This window comes from Mobula birostris, chromosome 4, assembly GCF_030028105.1.
Source record: "Mobula birostris isolate sMobBir1 chromosome 4, sMobBir1.hap1, whole genome shotgun sequence".
Taxonomy (NCBI): domain Eukaryota; kingdom Metazoa; phylum Chordata; class Chondrichthyes; order Myliobatiformes; family Myliobatidae; genus Mobula; species Mobula birostris.
The window spans coordinates 175,320,457-175,342,931 of NC_092373.1; the positions used below are offsets into that span (position 1 = coordinate 175,320,457).

The following is a 22,475-nucleotide window of genomic DNA, read 5'->3' on the forward strand; positions in this document are numbered from 1 at the left end:
CATCATCTAGCAAACCCTGTGATCTCTGCCTTGGAGGCTGATGTCAGAACATCATCCTCAACAGGGTGAACCCTTATAAGGCATCAGGTTTATGTCTCCTAATTTTGATAGTCTCTTCCTGGGGAGAAATATTGTTACCATCCACCTATCGATACCCCTCATTATTTTAAATATTTCTCATTCTGCTGTAATTCATGGAATAAAGTCCATTCCTGTCAGGTGTTGACATTTTTGTGATTCTTTCTACATGGATTTGGCTCAAAAATGTTAAATACATTCCCATTGTAATGCCAAAAACAATTGGACTTCAAACAGAAAATGGTTGGTAGACCAAGTGCCCGCAACTACGCAGTAACATCTCTCTAACTGGCACTAATTATACCAAATAATGACATTACAACAACAATGTGGACCACAATTGTAACAGCATAGCCTGGTTTATTTCATTGTCTTTGTAGCCATTGATAGTCTAATATTCCATAAGGAGCCACTTGTTCTCATTATAGGAGAGCTGCCTTCTGTTCCTATTATTGTACATATTGACTGCTCTCTATATTCATTTGCAGGGTATAGCACTGCCAGAGTTTATCGCCCATTCCCATTGCTTGACAAGGTGATGAACCACCAACTTCCTGAACATTTGCAGTCTGTGTGTTGAAGGGGTTATTGGGTGCAATTTACATTTAGAGAAATTGGATTTAGAACCAGCAACAGTCAAAAAGTGATCCTCAGCTTGGTGAAATGGAAGTGGGAGGTGGTGTTCACTTCCAACTTCACCTAGGTAAGTAAAAAGATGTTTTAGAATGCAGCATTCAGAATAATCAATTGCATAGTGAAAAGCATGAGTGGTGGATGGAATAACAACCACACAGGCTGCTTGATGTTGAATGCTGTTACACTTGAGTGCTCGTGGATAGCACTAATCCAGACAGGCGTAAAGTGTTCCATTATGCTCCTGATTTGTGCTCTACAGATAGTGGAAAGTCTTTGGGGTGTCAGCTGAGTCATGCCTTGAGATACTCAGTTTTTGACCTACTCTTATAGTTAGAACCACATTCTACCCTTTAAAAACACCCACCCAAAATTAAATGTGTTTTATTACCAATTCCATCCTCTAATTCACAACGAGCACATTTGCTCAAATGCTTGCTTTAAATCAATTTTTAAACAAAAATATGCATCTCCTTTTTTAATCCATTATTGCACAAGGCTCGTGGGCTGTCATTATGCTGAGGAGCCAAATTACAGCAGTGTTTTAAAATGCCTCTGGGTTCTGCATACAATTTGAATTCTATCCAATTCCTTCCTCATCCACCAACTTTCTACTGACTCTCATACTGTAGTTATGACAAAGTGGTACAATAAATCATATCTCAAAATATTTCGTATGCACTTTATGCATTATACTTCAGTTTCACAGAAAATAAAATGATCTGAATTCCATACAAGTCTCATTTATATAACACCTTGAGTAGAAAGTTGCCACATAGTACACTACAGTTGAATAACACCTCATCTGTCACGGAAAACTACAGCCTTCCATATCAGATTCTACAACTTCAGGTAACCACCATCTGACTGAGAATAGACTACTTCTATTGTAAGACATCCAACTGTGATATGACCTGCCAGCAGTAACTCACAACTGTTTATGCTAAGCTTATCTCGTCTTCCTAACTGCCCCCATTAACCAAAGAATCTCTACAACTCATTCCCACAGCAACCCTGATATCACACTAAGATATCCACTCAGACCTACCCATCCCCTCTACTCTACAGTCTCAACAACTTAAAACTAATTTGTTTTACTCTTCCACAGTTCCGAAGGGCCATCATCCTGAAACAATGGATGTTTCTCTTTCCATTGATGCTGCCTGATCTACTGAGTGCTTTTTCCAGAAAGTTTTAATTCAGATTCCGAGCAACCGCAAGGTTCTTGATTTTCATTTATGGGAAATATGTAGGAAAGATAACAGAAAGCAATGGGTTTTTTTTCTAACCAATGTCTGAGGAATAGCAGTTAATCCAGGAGGGACAACAAGAAGAGCTGAGGCAGGCGAAGGAGAGACAGAGTCAGTTGTCTTTAGAGCACACATAGAGCTGAAGCATGTAACAAAAATTCAGCACAATAAATTTTCAATTATTTTGACATTAAGTAAGCAACAATATTGAATAGTATTAATTTTTAATTGGAAAATAATTCAAAATAAACAATAATAATAGAAAGAATTCAATACTGGAGTCCCAACCATGACCAATTAGCAACCTCATCAGCTCAACTGCATAATCAATTATCTGGTCCAAGCAAAAAGCTAAGAGGAACAAGAGGAGGCCCTCAAGCTTGTTCCACCATTTAATGACATTACAGCTGATCTATATCCCATCCCATTGCCCCCATAATGCCCCTATGCCCTGGTTAAAGAAAAGTTATCAATCTCAGACTTAAAATCATTAATTGAAGCACTGAGAGACAAACCACCTTTCTGTCATCAGATGTCAAGTATTTCCCAACCTCTTTCCTGTTGCCCTGATCTGACTTTAAGATGCGCCCATGTTCTTGACTCAATCCATCACGGAGTACAATCACCTTCCCCAAAAATATTTTCAAAATTCCTTTAAAAAACTAAATGACTCATATTTTATCTATTTTATAAAAACACGAGCTTAGTGTTTGTAATCTAACCCTTGTAGCCCTGGAACATTTGAGTGAAATTATACTGCACTCATCCAAGGTTAAGATGCTTTCCTAAAGGCACTGGAACCTTCTAGTGTTCTGGGGATGGCTCATCAACAGAAACACAAGGCTCTGTTCTACAATTTAATGAGATCACAGCTGATCTGTGACCCAAATCCATTTGCCCGTCTGCTTTACATACTTAATATATTTTATTAAGACTTAAGATCAGGTTTAAAATTAACAACTGATCCAGGGTCAATTTCTGCTCATGACAGAGTCCCAGACTCTACAACAGAGTGTGCAAGAGTGATTCCTATTAGACTCTCGAAAGCCTGGCTTTGACTTCTACATCATGACCCCCCAGCCATAACTTGAAATGCAGCAGACACTTAATCCAAGAGTGATAGGATAAATCCCCTTACCTGTAAAAGTAAGAACAGCCTCGAACTGTGTTATGAGTAAAATGTTCCTGAGACTTTTCATTGCCAAAGTCTTCTAGTGGGTCAGACCACAATAAGTCACACATGGGTCCATAAGCAGGGGGTTCTTTGAATCTATCTAACTAAAGGAAGAAAATACAAATTAAAAACATTGAAAATATAGACAAAAGACATACACAGCACTAGTAGTGCTACAGGGTCACAATGTAAATAAAAATACCCCATTTCACTCTTTCGAGTGGAGGACGACTGATTATTGTATTTTTATTGAATACCTTGGCTTAATTGGTAAGAAACTTTACGAGCACCACAGTCACCAATTCGTGTTGGGAGTTGATACAATATGAGACAAGACCACCAACAGTGGGATTCAGGAAAGGAGAGAAGCTTGTTTTCTCAGACTTCTAAAAAAAATCCACAGTAAACAGAAACCCCTAATTCTCCCCAAAGCAAAACATAGTATACAATCCATTGTCAGCACTTCCAGCCAACATAAAGGACATGAAGACAATTCTGACTTTTAATTAAGACAGACAAGAAAATTCCCTCTCTGCTCCTGAAACATATTAGCAATGCTGTGCTTTACATCAGTAAAAGTGAACAGAATCCCAAATAATACATAATTAAACCTCTCAATATCCACAGAAATTGATACCAGAAGACTGGGGACAGATTTGTTTCTCTCCCTACTATCCAACGAATCTTCCTGACTTCCAGTGGGTTTTTTTCCCAAAGGCTCCCAATAGATCACACTGTGCAGAGAAAATATAAACAAGGGACAAACAAGTTTATCTAATTTGGGGAAATCTGGAAAGCGCTGGCAATGAACAATTATTGAAAAAACCCCAATATATTTGAATCGAAGGGTTTGGTCTCTCACATCTCAGAAAGCAATCAAAACCTTGGCAGTTAGCCACAGCTTCGTGGCAATGATCTAACAGAGAAGGTAGAAAGCATCTTGTTCAACTCCCTCATCCAACAATTTAGTCTGGACTGACAGCCCAAGTGGAATACTGAAATACTTTAAACAGAGACCCATTCAGCTGTCTAAGAAATACAAACCCCACAGCACTGCTTTCAGTGAGAGTACAGGATTTCTCATCTAGGTCCCAGTGGTAATGTCAACACAAGAACAGGTACCGCTGTATGAGGCAACTTTTATGCCTGCAATGGCTGCCATATTCCCTACACTACAACACAGACTACAAGGTAATTTATTGACTGAAAGGTGCTTATGGACAGAGGCATCATGTGATACACAATGGAAATTCAAGCCTTCCTTTATAAAGTCATGTATTTGATCAGGAAAAATCCTTTGTACTACTAAACTTATACACCAAACAAGAAATAAAATTCTGGTAACTTCTGACAAACCCAAATCCAAAAACATTCAGTGCCAATATCTGGAAATTATATACAATCACAAGCTCCCAATACACAACATAGGAACAGCAGTAGGCCACTCAGTTCCTTGAACCCATTCTGTCATTCAATTCAATCACAGTACAACTCTTTGCAGCTTTATACTATTCACTCATCTTAACTTTTACCATTTTCCAATTAACCCTCAGCACCTGCAGCCCCCTGAGAGACAGTTCCAGAATTCCAATGCCAGTCGAATGAGGAACTGCTTCTGAACGTCCCCTGAAACACCTGACCGGTATCTTACACATCTGTCCCTTCGCTTGGAACTCCACACCTTTCTCCCTATTTGTGATGATTACATACAGTCTACCTGGAACGATTTGCTTTGGGCTGTCACTTGCATGAAGCTCACCGCACTGGAGCATTTCACTACTTCATCCGTACAGTTTGTTTAAAGAATAAACAATGCTCAGTTTCTAAGCTAGCAGGTCTGATTATAGCCATTTACTCTTCATTCTAGAAGCCACACTCGAATGCTTTCTGACATTTATTAATACCGCATCCCACTTTCCAAATCACCAACTGACTTTTAGGGGATGGTTGATCTGCTAAACAGCAGAGGATATTAAAAAGGATTTCTGAGGACAATTCATGTCCTAACCGGTGGTGCTCTAGGAGAGCAAGCTACACCCTAATCAATCAGAAATGTCAGGAAATTTCATTATTGCCTTTCAAAACCAATTCTGGATGAGAAAAGAGTCGTTTAAGAGTCAAATACATCAGTGAAAGCTGCCAGTTTTGCAAAGTTATACAAGTACCACAATTTTTTCTAGCTTCAGCTAGTTACAAATACACGAGAATCAATGCATATTCTCCAAATAAAGGCAGTCTAATTAAAAATGATTTTTTTCTTAATTCAACTCATTGCATGCTGTATTAATTCCAACTACATATCATAAAGTTTTATTAAAACAAGTCTATTAAACATATTGACATTTCTGTAGCCCAGTGGCATTGAATTTTTAGTGAATATTTGGGTGCAATAATAAAAAGCTTGGTTAAGTTGTCGACACAGTTAACTTGCTGCAGGCATTAAATAATTCATGCACACTGTCACATGAAAGAACTTCAATAAATCTTAAAATAAAGCAAACTCATAAATATTGATGGTTTTGCAGATTGGAAGTCTGGCAGAGACTTATTACCTCCACACAAACAGGGAAATGAGATGAACGTACTTAGAAACAACAGTCCACATTTCTCTTACATCCGGGTAAATGAACATTCAGCCCATAAAAATAAATTGCTGGGTAGAGAGAATTTGTCACATCTGCATGTTAAGGAATCAGGAATATGATCAACCAGATGGACTACAGAGAACTTGCCCACTTGGGTACTGCCGACAAACCAGAGTTCACAATTCCCCACTTTAGCACTATTTCTGATATATAGCACTTTTAACAGGAAAGTTTCTCTAGATTCTACATCAGGGGCATGTGCAAACAGCTAAGATCCTGACCAAAAAGATGGTGGAAAGGAGAAGGGTGGGGGGGGGGAGAGAGAGAGAGGGAGGGGGGCAGGGGAGGGGGGAGAGGGATACAGCCTTGGTCATTGATGGAAATAAGGGAAAACTAACAGGCTGGCACTGCAGAGCAGGGAAATCCCAATCACATCAGGTGGAGTAGATTTCAGACAGGGCAGATGGCATGAGTGTAGGTGAAGAATATTAAAAGGAAGATCATGCTAAACAGAAAACTGGTGAAGACTGATGGGTCAATTGGAAACGCTCTTAAGTACAAATCAGGCTGAGATCAAGTTTAAAGGTTTTTTTCCAACCCCATTAATTGAGATGTGAGTATTGCTGACAAACCCAGCATTTGTTGAGGTTGATAGTGACAACTACCCTGTTTTATGCCAGAGTTTTCCCCTTGATGCTCGTTGACTTCAGCATCATCAGGACTTCTTCATACCCCCAGTCAAATGTTTCATTGATATCAAGAAGAGATTCAAAGGTGGCACGGAATGTACTCAAATTGTCAAATATAGAGATAAGAGGAATAGATTTTTACCACAGTGCTTGAGCTGAGACAGAGTTGGTGATGGTATGGATGCAAAGTTTGTGGTCCAATACAACACGAATGTTGAGAAAGACAAGCTCAGTTTTCAACAGCTTAGAAATGGATAGCAATTGGAAGATTTATTGCAAACTGTATCTAAAGGTTTTTGACTTAACAAGTATTCTTCCAACAAATGCCGAGAATCTGAACACACGTGTTGGTTTCATCTCTATTACCTTGTCAGCTTCCCTCAAAATATAATTTGGAATTGCAAACACTGATTCGCCCTTTTACCCAGTAAATATACTATTGAAGTCTCAACTCTTCTGGTGTTCCCATCTGACACTTTTTTTTTCTTTTTTGGTCACAGACAAATGTTAGCAATTATCAATTACTGCAGTGAAAATCTGACAGCATTTTTTTTTCCAAAAAAGGGATTCCCCTACACATGATATGTCATTAAAAACTATTTACAAACCGGAAGCCATGCTGGATGGTGCATCTATGCAAACAATAGGCACACACAAAAGTTCATTAATTGCTTGCTCTTTCTCTGGACACAGTGTTTAATTCTGGCCACAATGAGGAGACTAGTAGTGAGTACAGTGAAGGAATGAAGTCAACGAGTAAATCTCCCTGACACCCTTGAATCTGGACACAAACTAAATTCTACAGTAATGTGAGATGTGCATTTCAATAGAACTTTTCACAATAATAGGACATCATAATATGCATTTTGGCAAATTGAATGCCCCTTGAAATATGGTTACTGTTGTGATGAAAGAAATGTGGCACTCAATTTCTGTAAAACTATGCATTACTGTGTGAGAGCTAATCATTAGATTTTAGATTCTTAGAATCAGATGTATTATCATTGACTTACAAGATCATAAGACGTAGGAGCAAAATTAGGCCATTCAGCCCGAGTGACCCACCATTTGATCATGCCTAATCCATTTCTCTTGTAACTGCATTCTCCCCATAAATCTTTCATGCCCTGAATTATCAAGAATCAACTACCACCTTAAATACACCCAATGACCTGGCCCCCAAAGATGCCTGTGGTAACAAATTCCACAGATTCAGCTCTAAATGGACGTCCCTCTATTCTGAGGTTGTGCCCTCTTGTACCAGACTCCCCCACTATAGGAAACATCCTCTCCACATCCACTCTATCCAAGTATTTCAACATCCGATAGGTTTCAATAAGGTCACCTGTAATTCTCCTAAATTCTAGCCAGTACAGGCCCAGAGCCATCAAGCTCTCATGATTACTCTCTCATTCCCAGAATAATTTTTGTGAACCTCCTTTGAACTCTCTCCAATGTCAACACATACTTTCTTAAGTAAGGGGCCCAAAACTGCTCACAATGCTCCAAGTGAAGCCTCACCAGTACCTTAAAAGGCTTCATCATTGTATCCTTGTTTTTATATTCTAGTCCTCTCAAAACGAATGACAACATTGCATTTGCTTTTTTCACCACCGATTTTATATGACATAAAATTTATTGTTTTATGGCAGCTAGGCAGTCATTGGGCTTCTCCCTTGCTCTCTGACAGTGTCCTGTATCCACCCACGGGGCCTATTTGAGGCCATGGAAACGAAGTTCTTCAGGGACCTTCACAGAGGTTTACTGTTAATATTGTGCAGAGATGAATAGACTGAGTGAAATACATCAAGTAGAAAAATATTCTCTTGCTTCAGAAGCCTACTTTGATGAGACAAAGCTGAGAAAGTTCAGAGAAACATTTTCATGCTGAGGAATACAAGACTAACCCATACTGTGTCACAGAGTGATCTCGCTTCCTAGATCTTGACTCTCTCTGGTTCCGGCCATCAGTAGGCCGCCTGTCACTACAAATTCATCTATGTTGGTTTGACACACTCCAAAGCTGGACATTTCAGTAGCTTAGTACCATGTCAGGTTTATCATAATTCATCACCATTTCCATTTACCATCAAACTTCAAGACTGTACTTTAAAAACTTTTGATTTTATTTAAAATCAAATATGAAATCATCCCACATGAACATATGCAATTATCCCTCTAGTGAGGGAAGTACCTGGAATTTAATCAAAGCCACCTCCACACAGCAGGCTGGCGGCTGGGATACCATGCAAGCATCACGAACACCAGCCCACCTGCCACTTTTCAATGATGCAGACAGCTGAAGTGCTAATGCCTGCAGCATAGCCACCTACAGAATGCTTTCAGACATTTAAAAAATTCACACTATTGTACAGCAAGCAGAACATTTACCAATTCTGGCTTGGGCTGCTGCTTTTACAATTTGAAGAGACCCTTGCTCTTTCCTACTCAAAACCTACCAAACACTCAGTAACCCTTCCTACATCACTTCCTTTGATGCAACATAATTTAATTTTTATATGTATTCATTTACAGGGTGTAAACATTGCCAGCACTATCCGTGTTTATTGTCCATCCCTAACCGCTCTGAGTGACCAAGCATTACAGTCAACCACTTTACTGGGTCTGCAATCACATTTAGACTAGACCTGGTGGGAATAGCTGGCTGCATTCTCCTTAGGACATTGATAACTGTGAATCAGATAGGATTTTACAAACGTCTGGCAATTTTTACTGAAGCTGGCCTTCTTCAATTCCAGAACTATTGATTGAATTGATGTTAAATTTGCAATGTGCTGTGGTTGGATACAAACTCAACTCTAGATCAATGGTCCAGAGCTCTAACTGTTCATCCAGTAGTCACATAGAAATACAGAAATCTACAGCACATTAGGCCCTCTGGCCGACAATTTTATGCCAACTACGTAACCTACTCTAGAAACGGCCTAGAATATCCCTAGCGTATAACCCTCTATTTTTCTAAGCTTCATGTACCTATCTAACAGTCTCTTAAAAGGCCCCATTGTATCCGTCTCTACCACCGTCACTGGCAGTGCATTCCACACACCTGCCACCCTGTGTGAGAAAAACTTAGCTCTGACATCCCCTTCGCACCGACTTCCAAGCACCTTAAAAGTATGCCCCCTCCATGTTAGCCATTTCAGCCTTGGGAAAAAGCCTCTAGCCATCCACACGATCAATGCCTCTCATCATCTTATACACCTCTATCAGGTCACCTCTCCTCTGTCGCTCCAAGGAGAAAAGGCTGAATTCACTCAATCTTTTCTCCTGAGGCATGCTCTCCAATCCAGGCAACATCCTTGTAAGTCTCCTCTGCACTCTCTCTATAGTATCCACATCCTTCCTGTAGTGAGGTGACCAGAACTGAACAAAGTACTGCAAGTGGAGTCTGATCAAGGTCTTGTATAGCTCTAACATTACGTCATAGCTCTTGAACTCAATCCCGTGGTTGATGAATGCCAACACACCATGTACCTTCTTAACAACACTGTCAACCTGCGCAGCAGCTTTGAGTGTCCTATGGACACGGACCCCAAGATCTCACTAATCCTCCGCACTGCCAAGAGTCTTACTGTTATTATATTCTGTCTTCAAAGTTGACCTATCAAAATGAACCACCTCACACTGATCTGGGTTGAACTCCATCTGCCACTTCTCAGCCCAGTTCTGCATCTTACTGTTGTTGTGCTATAATCTCTGACAACCCTCCAGACTATCCACAATACCCCCAATATTTGTGTCATCGGCAAACTTACTAACCCACCCTTCTACTTCTTTATCCAGGTTATTTATAAAAATCACAAAGAGGAGGGGTCCCAGAACAGATCCCTGCAGAACACCACTGGTCACCGCCTTCCATAAAGAATAACTATCTACAACCACCCTTTGCCTTCTGTGGGCAAGCCAATTCTGGATCCACAAAGCAAGGTCTCCTTGGATCCCATGCCTCTTTACTTTCTGAAAGAGCCTTGCATGTGAAACCTTATCAGATACCTTACTGAAATCCATATACACTACATCCACTGCTCTATCTTCATCTATGTGTTTTGTTACTTCCTCAAAGAATTCAATCAGGTTTGTAAGGCATGACTTCCCCTTGATAAATCCATGCTGACTATCCCTAATCAGATTATGTCTCTCCAAATGCTCATAAATCCTGCCTCTCAGGATCGTCTCCAACAACTTGCCCACCATTGAAGTAAGACTCACTGGTCTATCATTTCCTGGGTTATCTCTACTCCCTTTCTCGAACAAGGGAACAATACTGGCAACCTTCCAATGCTCTGGTACTTCTCCCGTCCCTATTGTTGATACGAAGATCATCGCCAGAGGCTCAGCAATCTCCTCCCTCACTTCCCTCAGTAGACTGGGGTATATCTTGTCTGGTCCCTCATGCAAGGTATCTAACTTACTACCTTTCAAAAGCTCCAGCACATCCTCTTTCCTAATGTCTATACACTCAAGCATTTCAGTCCGCTGTAAGTCATCTCCACAAATGTCAAAGTTCTTTTCACTGGTGAATACTGATTAAGTACCTCCATTGCTTTCTCCAGCTCTATGCATACGTTTTCACTGTCGTTCCTGATTCATCCTATTCTCACACAGCTCGTCCTCTTGCTCTTCACATACTTGTAGAATGCCTTGGGGTTTTCCTCAATCCAGCTTGCCAAGGTCTTCTCATGGCCCCCTCTAGCTCTCCTAACTAAATTCTTAAGCTCCATCCTGACAACCTTGTAATTTTCTAGAACTAGTATCTAGAATTTTTCTAGAATCAGTATCTAGTTTCTTGAAACTTTGGTAAGCTTTTCTTTTCAATTTGATTTGCTACATCTTTTGTACACCGTGGTTCATTTATCCTACCATCCTTTCCCTATGCAGAACGCCATACAAATATTCCCAGATTTCTGCCGTGCATTTCCCTGAGAACATCTGCTCCCAATTTATGTTCCCAAGTTTCTGCCTAATAGCATATTTCCCCCTATCTCAATTACCCAATTAAATGTTTTCCCAAAGTGTCTGCTCCTATCTCTCTCCAGCACCATGGTAAAGGAAATAGTGTTGTGATCACTACCTCCAAAATGCTCTCCCACCAAGAGATCTGACACCTGACCAGGTTCATTTCCCAATACCAGATCAAGTGTTGGCTTATCTGCATATTGCATCCTGAAATCTTCCTGAAGACACCTAACAAACTCCACCCCATCTAAACCCCTTGCTCTAAGGAAATACTAGTCAATATTAGGAAAGTTAAGATCTCCCATCACAACAACCCTATTATTATTGCACCATTCCATGATCTGCCTCCTTATCTGCTTTTCAATGCCTCTGTTACTATTGGAGATTTTTATAAAGAAAAACACACAGCAGAGTTATTGCCCCCTCCCTGTTTCTGACTTTCACCCACAGCGACTCAGTAGATAATCCCTCCATGACTTCCTCCTTTTCTGCAGCCGTGACACTATCCCTGATTAGCAATGCCACATCCCCATCTCTTTTGCCTCCCTCCCTGTCTTTTTTGAAACATCTAAAGCCCATCACACTCAGCAGCCATTCTTGCCCCTGAGGCATCCAAGTCTCTCTAATGGCCACAACATCATAGTTCCAAGTATTGATCCATGCTCTAAGTTCATCTGCCTTGCTTATGATACTCATTGCATTAAAGTAGACACATCTCAAACCATCTGGCAGAGTGCTTCTGCACCCTGCAATGTTTCAACATGATGTATAAATGCAAGGTGCTGTTATAAAACCGGCTGAATTCAGGGCTAATCCTTGCAACTTTCTGCTTTCACAATTTCGTTACTGATTCAGTATATCTATTGCTCTTCTCACTGTAACTTCTGGTAGACCAAGTTGGTAGTTAGTGGGAAACAGCAATCTCAACCACAAACGCATTTTACATTGTCAAATTACAATGTAGAGTATTGCTCCATCTCACACTTGGTGCAACTAAACATTTCAACCTTCCTTTGCCACTTGTTTCATTACCACTCATTCCCAACAAAGAGCTGCATTCTATATTGCAGCACCTGGTCACCTTCTCCAATTAGGCAATCACATCCAATTGAGGAAAGCATGATAAACAGCACAATACTATTCCCAGAAAGTGATCAGACTGATCACCTGAAACCTTCCTGATTCAAACGTGGGACATGCAACGATGAGAGATAACTGAAATGAAGTCTATCATTAGCTGGCTAAAGCAGATTCTCTCCAATATTAGCTAATTACTAATCTAAACATTTAACCCATGAGGAAGGCCTAATTTTAAAGGCAATATGCTAGAGGAAATCAGTAGATTATGCGGGAGGAAAGTCATCAACATTTCTGGTTGAAACCCTGCATCAGGATGACCAACATACAGAAAAGGAGGCGGCCAGAAAGGATTCTGAGACAATTGGTGGACTGAGGAGGGGAGCAAGATGACAAGCAGGTACCGCCAAATAGGGGTTATGAGTGGAGTTGAGAAACTGTAGCATGTGAATGATAGATGGATGCAGACAAAGAGATGAAAAAGAAAAAAATACAGATGGAGCAAGGTGAGGAGTACAGAAATGTGAAGACTATAGACAGCTTTGGATAGAGCTGAGGAGCCTAACTTTTAAAATGCTAGATGTGAGAGGCCTCAATGATCCACAGAACCACCTAAGGTGTAGCATTACTTCCAGTCAGCTGTGCAGTTGAAAGACAAGGTTGCAGGATTAAGTCCCACTCTAAAGATCTGAGCACAAAACCTACTCTGACACAGTACTATACCACTGGAGGAATTGTGTTTTGAATATGTTAAACAAAAATCATAAATTCACTCTTAGATGAAGATAAAATATTTCAAGTCACTATTCATTAATGGTAAGTCTCTTGGCAGTGTGGATGATCAGAGGGATCTTGGGGTCTGAGTCCATACGACACTCAAAGCTGCTAAGCAGGTTGACTCTGGTTAAGAAGGCATATGGTGCATTGGGCTTCATCAATTGTGGGATTGAGTTTAAGAGCCAAGAGGTAATGTTGCAGCTATATTGGGCTATGGTCAGACTCCACTTGAAGTACTGTGTTCAGTTCTGGTCACCTCACTACAGGAAGGACGTGGAAACCATAGAAAGGGTGCACAGGAGATTTACAAGGATGTTGCCTGGATTGGGGAGCATGCCTTATGAGAATAGGTTGAGTGAACTCGGCCTTTTCTCCTCGGAGCGACGGAGGATGAGAAGTGACCTGATAGAGGTGTATAACATAATGAGAGGCATTGACTGTGTGGATAGTCAGAGGCTTTTCCCCAGGACTGAAATGACTAGCACGAGAGGGCATAGTTTTAAGGTGCTTGGCAGTAGGTACAGAGGAGATGTCAGGGGTAAGTTTTTTTTTTGTTTGTTTGTTTTTTTTTAAACACAGAGAGTGGTGAGTGCATGGAATGGGCTGCCAGTGGTGGCGACAGAGGTGGAAATGATAGGGTCTTCTAAGAGACTCCTGGATGGCTACATGGAGCCTAGAGGGCTATGGGTAAAACCAAGGTACATGTTCGGCACAGCTTTGTGGGCCAAAGGGCCTGTATTGTGCTGTATGTTTTCTATGTTTCTGAAGGTCAAAAGAGTTCTTCTCAATGCTGTGCCCATCTACCCCAGAATAGATTTGGACATTGTGCACACTCTTTTTTGTGGGAGGCTGCGGTGAACAAATTGGCTTTCTGATTTCCCAAATTACAATAGTGACTTTACCTATTGGCTACAAAGTACTTAGGGAGGTCCTAATGTCACAAAAGGAGCTACAGCAACCCAAGGGCAGCAGACATTTGGAAACCAACATGAATTCTCCATTATGCCTCAGAAATGTATTGCGTTGCTTCATTACTTGACCGGTGCTGGAATTCCCCACTCAATAATGCCATATGAAAACCATCACCTGAAGGACTGCAATGGTTCAAGCCAAAGCTCATCACCAACCTTACGGGCAATTAGGGATAGGCAGAAAATCACTGGCCTTACCAGGAACTACTGCTTTCCATGAATGAATTAAAACATTAAAATTCCAACTTGTGAAATATGCATTTTAAACAAGCAGTTAGCAAAGCAAAAATTCTGCCATGGATAGTCCCAAACCTGGCTGCAAAAGGAGGAGGATTGGGTATGGGGCCAGCAACCCTATCCCATAAAAATGGAGTACTACAGAAATGCCAACAGAAGCTCCAAAGGCCTCATCCCTGGGAGTAGACTAAGATGGGCTACACCTGGGATAACTTGTAAGACTGGCCAAGTTAGAGGACTCTGGTGAGCTGCTGAGAGTAGGCTATGCTCCAACAGGGGTGATGGGCTTGAGCTTGCAGAGCATAAATGCTCTCGTAGAGGGTGAATTAATAAATGTACTTACTTTCTTGATGTCTTCTAAGGTATTAACCTCAGGAGAGAGCCCACCATGTACACACAGAAACTGCTGGTTCATTAATGCAGCCAATGGCAAGCAATCAAAAGCATCCATACAGGCATCATATATTCGTTCTGAGTATTTAATTTTACCTAGAGCAGAGAAACAAAATGTTAGACAAGAGATTTACACCAAAATGCAAATGAACAGCTATTACCCCTGCAGCAATAGTAAATCAGACTTGGCCACGTCTTTATTAAACGTGAAGCCTATAAATAACACCACTGGCCTGTACTCCAAAACCGTTGCAATTTCCGAGAATGGTTATCTCTTCTTCCCTTAAAAATTTAATGCCTCTTGCTTCAATAATTGTCTGTGACAATGCATTTCATGTGTTTATAACTAATACTGCTATAATGGAGGTTGCTGCATAGCTCAGCTCTCTATACCATAAAATGGATACAGAGGCAATGGAGAAATACAGAAAGAAATGATTTGCTTGATATCTTATCCAAGTAGTTGTGCTCAAGAACAAGGCTCAGCAGGCTGATGGCTTTCCTTACACAAAAAAGGAAGCACATCAAGTATGATGTGAGAGGGTTCTTTAAAATTACAGGAGGAGTTGAGAGAGTAAATAGATATAGAGGTACAAGAAGACTAAAACTAGATAGTGACTAATAAATACAATAATGCATTCAGGAGGAACAAGTTTAGCCAAAATGGGAAGCCTTGGAACTCTATCTCGCAAAGTGGCTGACAGAAATTCCACAAGCATGATTAAATGAGCTACTTCAACACCAGAAAAATTTTTGTCAGCTCACCATTAAGCTATAAGTAGGGAATGACAGAAAATATTAGGTGGACATTCATTTGATATTTCTGATAAGTTAAAGGGAGGAGGTTAATATCAGGCTTCAAAACTGCTTAATTTATCAAAAAGCTATTGATGCTTTCTTTAAGTGTAAGATTAGCAAGTGATGGCTCTCAATGCTGACTCCTTTGTGTTCATCTACAAAAACCGCTTAATTTCTACCTTTGATGTCTATCCTTTTCAGAATGGATGGGGTTTTGTTGAAGACCCTGACCTGCAGTTACACTCAGACTTCTGTATCTTGCAGTGGTTGGACCTGCTCCCAGGGGTTCATGATCAGCCGCCTTTCTTTCTTTTCAAATCTTTTTATTGTATATATAGGAAAAAATAACATGAGTACATCAAAGTAACAACACTTACAATGCCTCAAAAAAACCCATCATCTTAAAGATTGAAAACAAAATTTTGTGATAACAAAAACCTACTGAGCAGAAAAGTGAGAAAAAAAAAAGAGAACCCATTAGGTGTACAATCCCGGAGCCATGCGTCATACAAAAAGCTTCTAAAAATAAACATCAAACCGCCAGCAAGAAAATATACTAAAAAAATTTACAATTAGATCGTGGAAAAATTATATCAATTAACTCAAATGATAATAATGAGCAAATGAGCCTCATCTTTTCTCAAAATCAAATAAAGGTTCAAAGGTTCGACTTCTAATTTTCTCCAAACTAAGACATAGCATCACTTGAGAGAACTATTGTGACAAAGTGGGAGCTGATATATCCTTCTACTTCAACATAATGGCCCTCCTAGCTATCAATGTAACTAATGCAATAACATGTTGGTCAGACACAGAAATACCATGAATATTTTGAGGAACTATTCCAAAAAGCACAGTTAATTTATTAGGTTGTAAATTAATTTTAAGTGCTTTAGAAATTGTTGAGAAAACCGACTTCCAGAACTGTTCCAATATAGAACAAGACCAAAACATATGTGTCAGTGTAGCTATCTCAGTTTTACATCTATCACAATGACTATCAACATTAGGAAAGATTTTAGAAAATCTCTCCTTTGTCAAATGATAACGATGTACAATTTTAAGTTGAATCAATGACCTGTTAGATACTATTATGAGTATGAATCCTTTCATTAAGGGTTCTATTGGAAGAATTTATAATTTACTATTACAATGGGATAAGCGTCCTTTGTCTAAGATTAAACAGGATTGGGAAAAGGAACCTAATTTGACTTTTATGACAGAGGATTGGATGCGGATTTTGAAGTTGGTTAACTCTTCTTCAATTTGTGCTAGCCATTCATTGATCAGCCACTTTTCAATATCCCAAGGATGTGGTCTAGAAAATAAGCGCGCCTTCAGGGTTCCAAGGTTTCAAGACCCTGTTGACGGCTGATTCTAAGCCAGTGACGCTGACTAAAGCACCATAAGAGAGAACGTAACATCTGGAACAGCGGATTAGCTGTTGGAGGCTCTGTACTAGGTGAACTGCTCTCTCTCTCTCTCACACACACACACTGAAGGAGAGATTGCTGCCGATTCCTGGACTCAGTGGGAAGAAAAGAGGCATGACACTCTTAACATTGTAAATCAGGAAGTTGTCTTGTTTTGTCTTCCTTCTTGCTGTGAAAAGGGACACCTCTTTTTCCCTTCATTGGGGCGGGGGGGGGGGGAAGACAGAGAGCCTTTGACATGTCAGACTGTTGGGTGAACGATTAGTTTTCATTGTACCGTAGATCATGGTCTTTACTGTGCAGCCTATTCAGGGAAAGGCTCTCTTAGATTGGGTGTTGTGTAATAATCCAGATTTTATTAGTGAACTTAAGGTAAAGGAACACTTAGGAGACAGTGATCATAACATGATTGAGTTCATACTGCAATTTGAGAGGAAGAAGCACAAGTCAGATTTATCAGTATCACAATGGAATAAAGCAAATTAAAGATTCATGAGAGAGGAGCTTGCCCAAGTGGATTGGAGGGGGATAACGGCAGGGATGACAGCACAGCAGAGGTAGCTGAAGTTTCTGGGAATAGTTCATAAGGCGCAGGACAGATATATCCCACAGAAGTAGTTCTCAAATGGCAGGGCTAGGCAACCATGGCTGACAAGGGAAGTTAAGGATTACATTAAAGCCAAGGAAAGGGTATATTTGGTAGCAAAAGTGAGTAGGAAGTTGGATGATTGGGAAGTTTTAAAAATCCAACAAAAGACAACTTAAAAAAGATATAAGAAGGGAGAAGATGAATAGGAGGGCAAACTAGCCAATAATATAAAGCAGGATACCAAAAGTTTTTTCAGTTATGTAAAGAGTAAAAGGGAGGTGAGAGTTGATATTGGACCACTAGAAAATGATGCTGGTGAGGTAGTAATGGGGACAAAGAAATGATGGATGAACTTAATAAGTACTTTGCATCAGACTTCACTGTGGAAGACACTAGCAATGTGCCAGAGGTCCATGATTGGCAGGGAGCAGGATTGAGTGCCATTGTTATTACAAAGGAAAAAGTGCTAGGCAAACTGAAAAGTTTTAAGGTGGACAAGTCACCTGGACCAGATGGACTACATTCCAGAGCTCTGAAAGAGGTTGCTGAAGGGATAGCAGATGCATTGGTTATGATATTTCAAGAATCACTTGATTCTGGTATGGTTCCAGAGGACTAGAAATTTGCAAATGTAACTTCACTCTTTAAGGAAGGCAAAAGAAAGGAAATTATAGGCCAGTTAGCCTAACCTCAGTGGTTGGGAAAGTGTCCGCACTCATTATTAAGGGCAAGCTTTCGGGGTACTGGGAGATTAATGATAAAATACATCAAAGTCAACACTGTTTCCGTAAAGGGAAATCTTGCTTGACAAATGTTAGAGATCTTCAAGGAAGTAACAAGCAGGTTGGACAAAGAAGAGAGAAAGAGAGAGATTTACTTGGATTTTCAGAAGGTATTTGTTAAGATGCTTTATGAGGCGGCTTAACAAGATAAGATCACATAGTGTTACAGGAAAGATACTGCATATACACAGGAATGACCGACAGGTAGGAGGCAGTGAGTAGCAATAAAGGGGGCCTTCTTTGGTGGGCTACCAGTGACTAGTGGTGTTCCTCTGGGGTCAGTATTGAGATCGCTACTTTCACACTGTTTGTCAATGATTTGGGTAATGGAATTGATGGCTTTGTGGCAAGGTTTGCAAATGATATAAATACAGGTGGAGGGTAGGTAATGCTGAGGAAGCAATGCGATTGCAGCAGGACTTAGAAAATTGGAAGAATGGGCAAAAAGGTGGCAGATGGAATACAGCGTTGTAATATGTATGATAATGTATTTTGGTAAAAGGAACAAAAGTGCAGACGATTATCTAAATGGGAAGAAAATTCAAACAGAAGAGCAAAAGGACTTAGGAGTCCTCGTGCAAGACTCCCAGAAGGTTAATTTGCAGGCTGAGTCTGTGGTAAAGGCGGCAAATGCAATGTTGGCATTTATTTCAAGGGTGAATTTCCAACCCAGTGAGTGGCAGAGGCAAGGTCAATAGGGATATTTAAAAAGGAAGTGGATACATTTTTGAAATGAGATTTTACGCTATGGGGATCCAGCACGGGAGAGAAGATGACCAAGCAGAAGATCAGCCATGATCATATTACATGACAGGCAGGCTTGAGGGGCTGAGTGGCCTATTCCTGCTCCAAGTTTCTATTATTATTACTGTCATGATATATGTTACAGGACAGCAGATTTGCATACTGCAAGATCCCCATACACAAGCAGGGCAAAGGGGAAACCCCTGATGTCATGGGTGGGACTTCGGGAAATAAATTAATCTTTTGCTAACAAGTTACATTGTTTTAACATGAGAGTACATATCTTTGGAAAGAAATTCAATATTGAACCTTTATTGTTTACACAATTCCTTCTTTGCATTTGCCCTAATTAATATTTGCCACAGATGGAAATCTTAATTTACCAGGAAATGTTGAAGATTTGCCACCAAATACCTGCCAATTTTGATGAATACAATCTTGAAAACTCAGGACAGAATGAGAAATATATATTTATCAAGAACATCTATAAAAGAGTTAGAAATGTAAAGGTTGTTAAATTATTGATATTTGCTGATCTAAGCCATGAGCATTTGTAACAGTATATTGTGATTTTATTTTCTTCAAGCCTTTGTCAAGCCCTGTAAGCCCCCATAATATGACCCTCGTAAATTCTGTCTCTTTGTGCATCCATGACTTCAGTGCATTACTGGCACCAGTGAGTTCTGCAGCAGAGGTTATAAACCCTAGATTTACTCGCCTTAAGTTTTTTCACTTCTTCATTTGTTAAACCCACGTCTATGGGCAAACCTTTGTCCACATTTCATTATTTGATTCAGTGTCAAGCCACCTTGCACATGCTACATAACTGTGGGCTGATGCTGCTTTGCAAAGCCTTTGTGATTACACTGTAGTGAATGATATACATGTTGTTTTACAGAACAGGCAATAGGTGAGTTGGGATGATTGTTTTCTCAATTGCAGAGAGCAACAGAATGAGCCAGGCAGCAGGATGAAGTTGATTCACGCAAAGTAGAGATTTCTGGTTTGCAAAGAAATGACCTGCCAAGACTTTCTTGTACCTAACTTGGCAGCAGAACAAGTTCTCACCACAGGACTCCTGACAGCAGCCTGGTTGTTCCAGGAGGGAGTCACGCAAACTACATTCCATTCCGAATTTTTTTTTAAGTGAAACAGGACAATGGACAGCTGCCATTGTACCACGTTCTTTCTGACTAATGAAATGGCCCAAAGTTAGCTTCCAAGCTCTCAAATCTCTGAGCAAAAGACAGTTCGTGGAAAGCAGAGACAACTCTGATCCACCTCAGATACCCAAGGTAGAATGCTTCACACTTGCAAGCAGGTGATTTTCTAGTCCTGATAAAGTTCTTAGTTTGTGTTTTAATAATCTTTTTCACTGCCCCTACCACCTTGTATCCCTTTGTTACCTGCCCACACAAGCAGATGTGCTGCTTACAGCTCTACAAATTGAGACAGAGGTGAACACAGATGTTACACAATGGCTTTAAACTGCAGATCACATAATGAAAATGAGAGCTCAGAAGAGGTTATGTGAAGGTTCAGCCACAAGCTGTAATTTTAAACTGTGTCTGCACTATGGAAACTGCAGAGAAGGCCATTCTAGACTGGGTATTGAGCAATGAGGAAAGGTTAGTTAGCAATCTTGTCATGCGAGGCCCCTTGGGTAAGAGTGACCATAATATGGTGGAATTCTTCATTAAGATGGAGAGTGACATAGTTACTTCAGAAACAAAGGTTCTGAACTTAAAGAAGGGTAACTTTGAAGGTATGAGATGTGAATTAGCTAAGATAGACTGAGCAAGCATTTAAAGATCGCATGGATGAACTACAACAATTGTTCATCCCAGTTTGGCAAAAGAATAAACCAGGGAAGGTAGTGCACCCGTGGCTGATGAGGGAAATTAGGGATAGTATCAATTCCAAAGAAGAAATATACAAATTAGCCAGATAAAGCGGCACACCTGAGGACTGGGAGAAATTCAGAGTCCAGCAGAGGAGGACAAAGGGTATAATTAGGAAAGGGGAAAGAAAAGATTATGAGAGAAAGCTGGCAGGAAACATAAAAACTGACTGTAAAAGCTTTTATAGATATGTGAAAAGAAAAAGATTGGTTAAGACAAATGTAGGTCCCTTACAGACAGAAACAGGTGAATTGATCATGGGGAACAAGGACATGGCAGACCAATTGAATAACTACTTTGGTTCTGTCTTCACTAAGGAGGACATAAATAATCTTGTGGAAATAGTAGGGGACAGAAGGTCTAGTGAGATGGAGGAACTGAGGGAAATATATGTTAGTAGGGAAGTGGTGTTAGGTAAATTGAAGGGATTAAAGTCAGATAAATCCCCAGGGCCAGGTGGTCTGCATCCCAGAGTGCTTACGGAAGTAGCCCAAGAAATAGTGGATGCATTAGTGATAATTTTTCAAAACTCTTTAGATTCTGGATTAGTTCCTGAGGATTGGAGGGTGGCTAATGTAACCACGCTTTTTAAAAAAGGAGGGAGAGAGAAACTAGGGAATTATAGACCGGTTAGCCTGACATCGCTAGTGGGGAAAATGCTAGAGTCAGTTATCAAAGATGTGATAACAACACATTTGGAAAGTGGTGAAATCATCAGACAAAGTCAGAATGGATTTGTGAAAGGAAATTCATATCTGACAAATCTCATAGAATTTTTTGAGGATGTAACTAGTAGAGTGGATAGGGGAGAACCAGTGGATGTGGTATATTTGGATTTTCAAAAGGCTTTTGACAAGGGCCCACACAGGAGATTAGTGTGCAAACTTAAAGCACACAGTATTGTGGGTATGGTATTGATGTGGATAGAGAATTGGTTGGCAGACAGGAAGTAAAGAGTGGAAATAAACGGGACCTTTTCAGAATGGCAGGCAGTGACTAGTGGGGTACCGCAAGGCTCAGTGCTGGGACCCCAGTTGTTTACGATATATATTAATGACTTAGACGAGGGAATTAAATGCAGCATCTCCAAGTTTGTGGATGACACGAAGCTGGGCGGCAGTGTTAGCTGTGAGGAGGGTGCTAAGAGGATGCAGGGTGACTTGGATAGGTTAGGTGAGTGGGAAATTCATGGCAGATGCAATTTAATGTGGATAAATGTAATGTGGATGAATGGCGGTGCAGGCTCGAAGGGCCGAATGGCCTACTCCTGCACCTATTTTCTATGTTTTCTATGAAAGACAATTCAGTACTTCATGTCCATATTGGCTCCAAGTTCTTCAGTCAGTCACACTCTCCTGTGCTCCCTTACATTACAAATTTCCTTTTT

General features: G+C 40.3%; 1 protein-coding gene across 4 annotated transcripts in view; it reads right to left on the bottom strand.

The window, feature by feature from the left end:
- Positions 1-22,475, bottom strand: part of LOC140196775 (protein phosphatase 3 catalytic subunit alpha) — a 283,355-nt gene that overhangs the window by 81,651 nt on the left and 179,229 nt on the right. For all 4 annotated transcript variants that reach the window (XM_072256543.1, XM_072256541.1, XM_072256545.1 and 1 more), the window contains exons 5-6: positions 14,792-14,937; positions 3,100-3,239 (exon numbers count right to left, since the gene is read on the bottom strand). In XM_072256543.1, the coding sequence (XP_072112644.1) occupies positions 3,100-3,239; positions 14,792-14,937 (286 nt within the window). The remainder of the gene's footprint in view (positions 1-3,099; positions 3,240-14,791; positions 14,938-22,475) is intronic.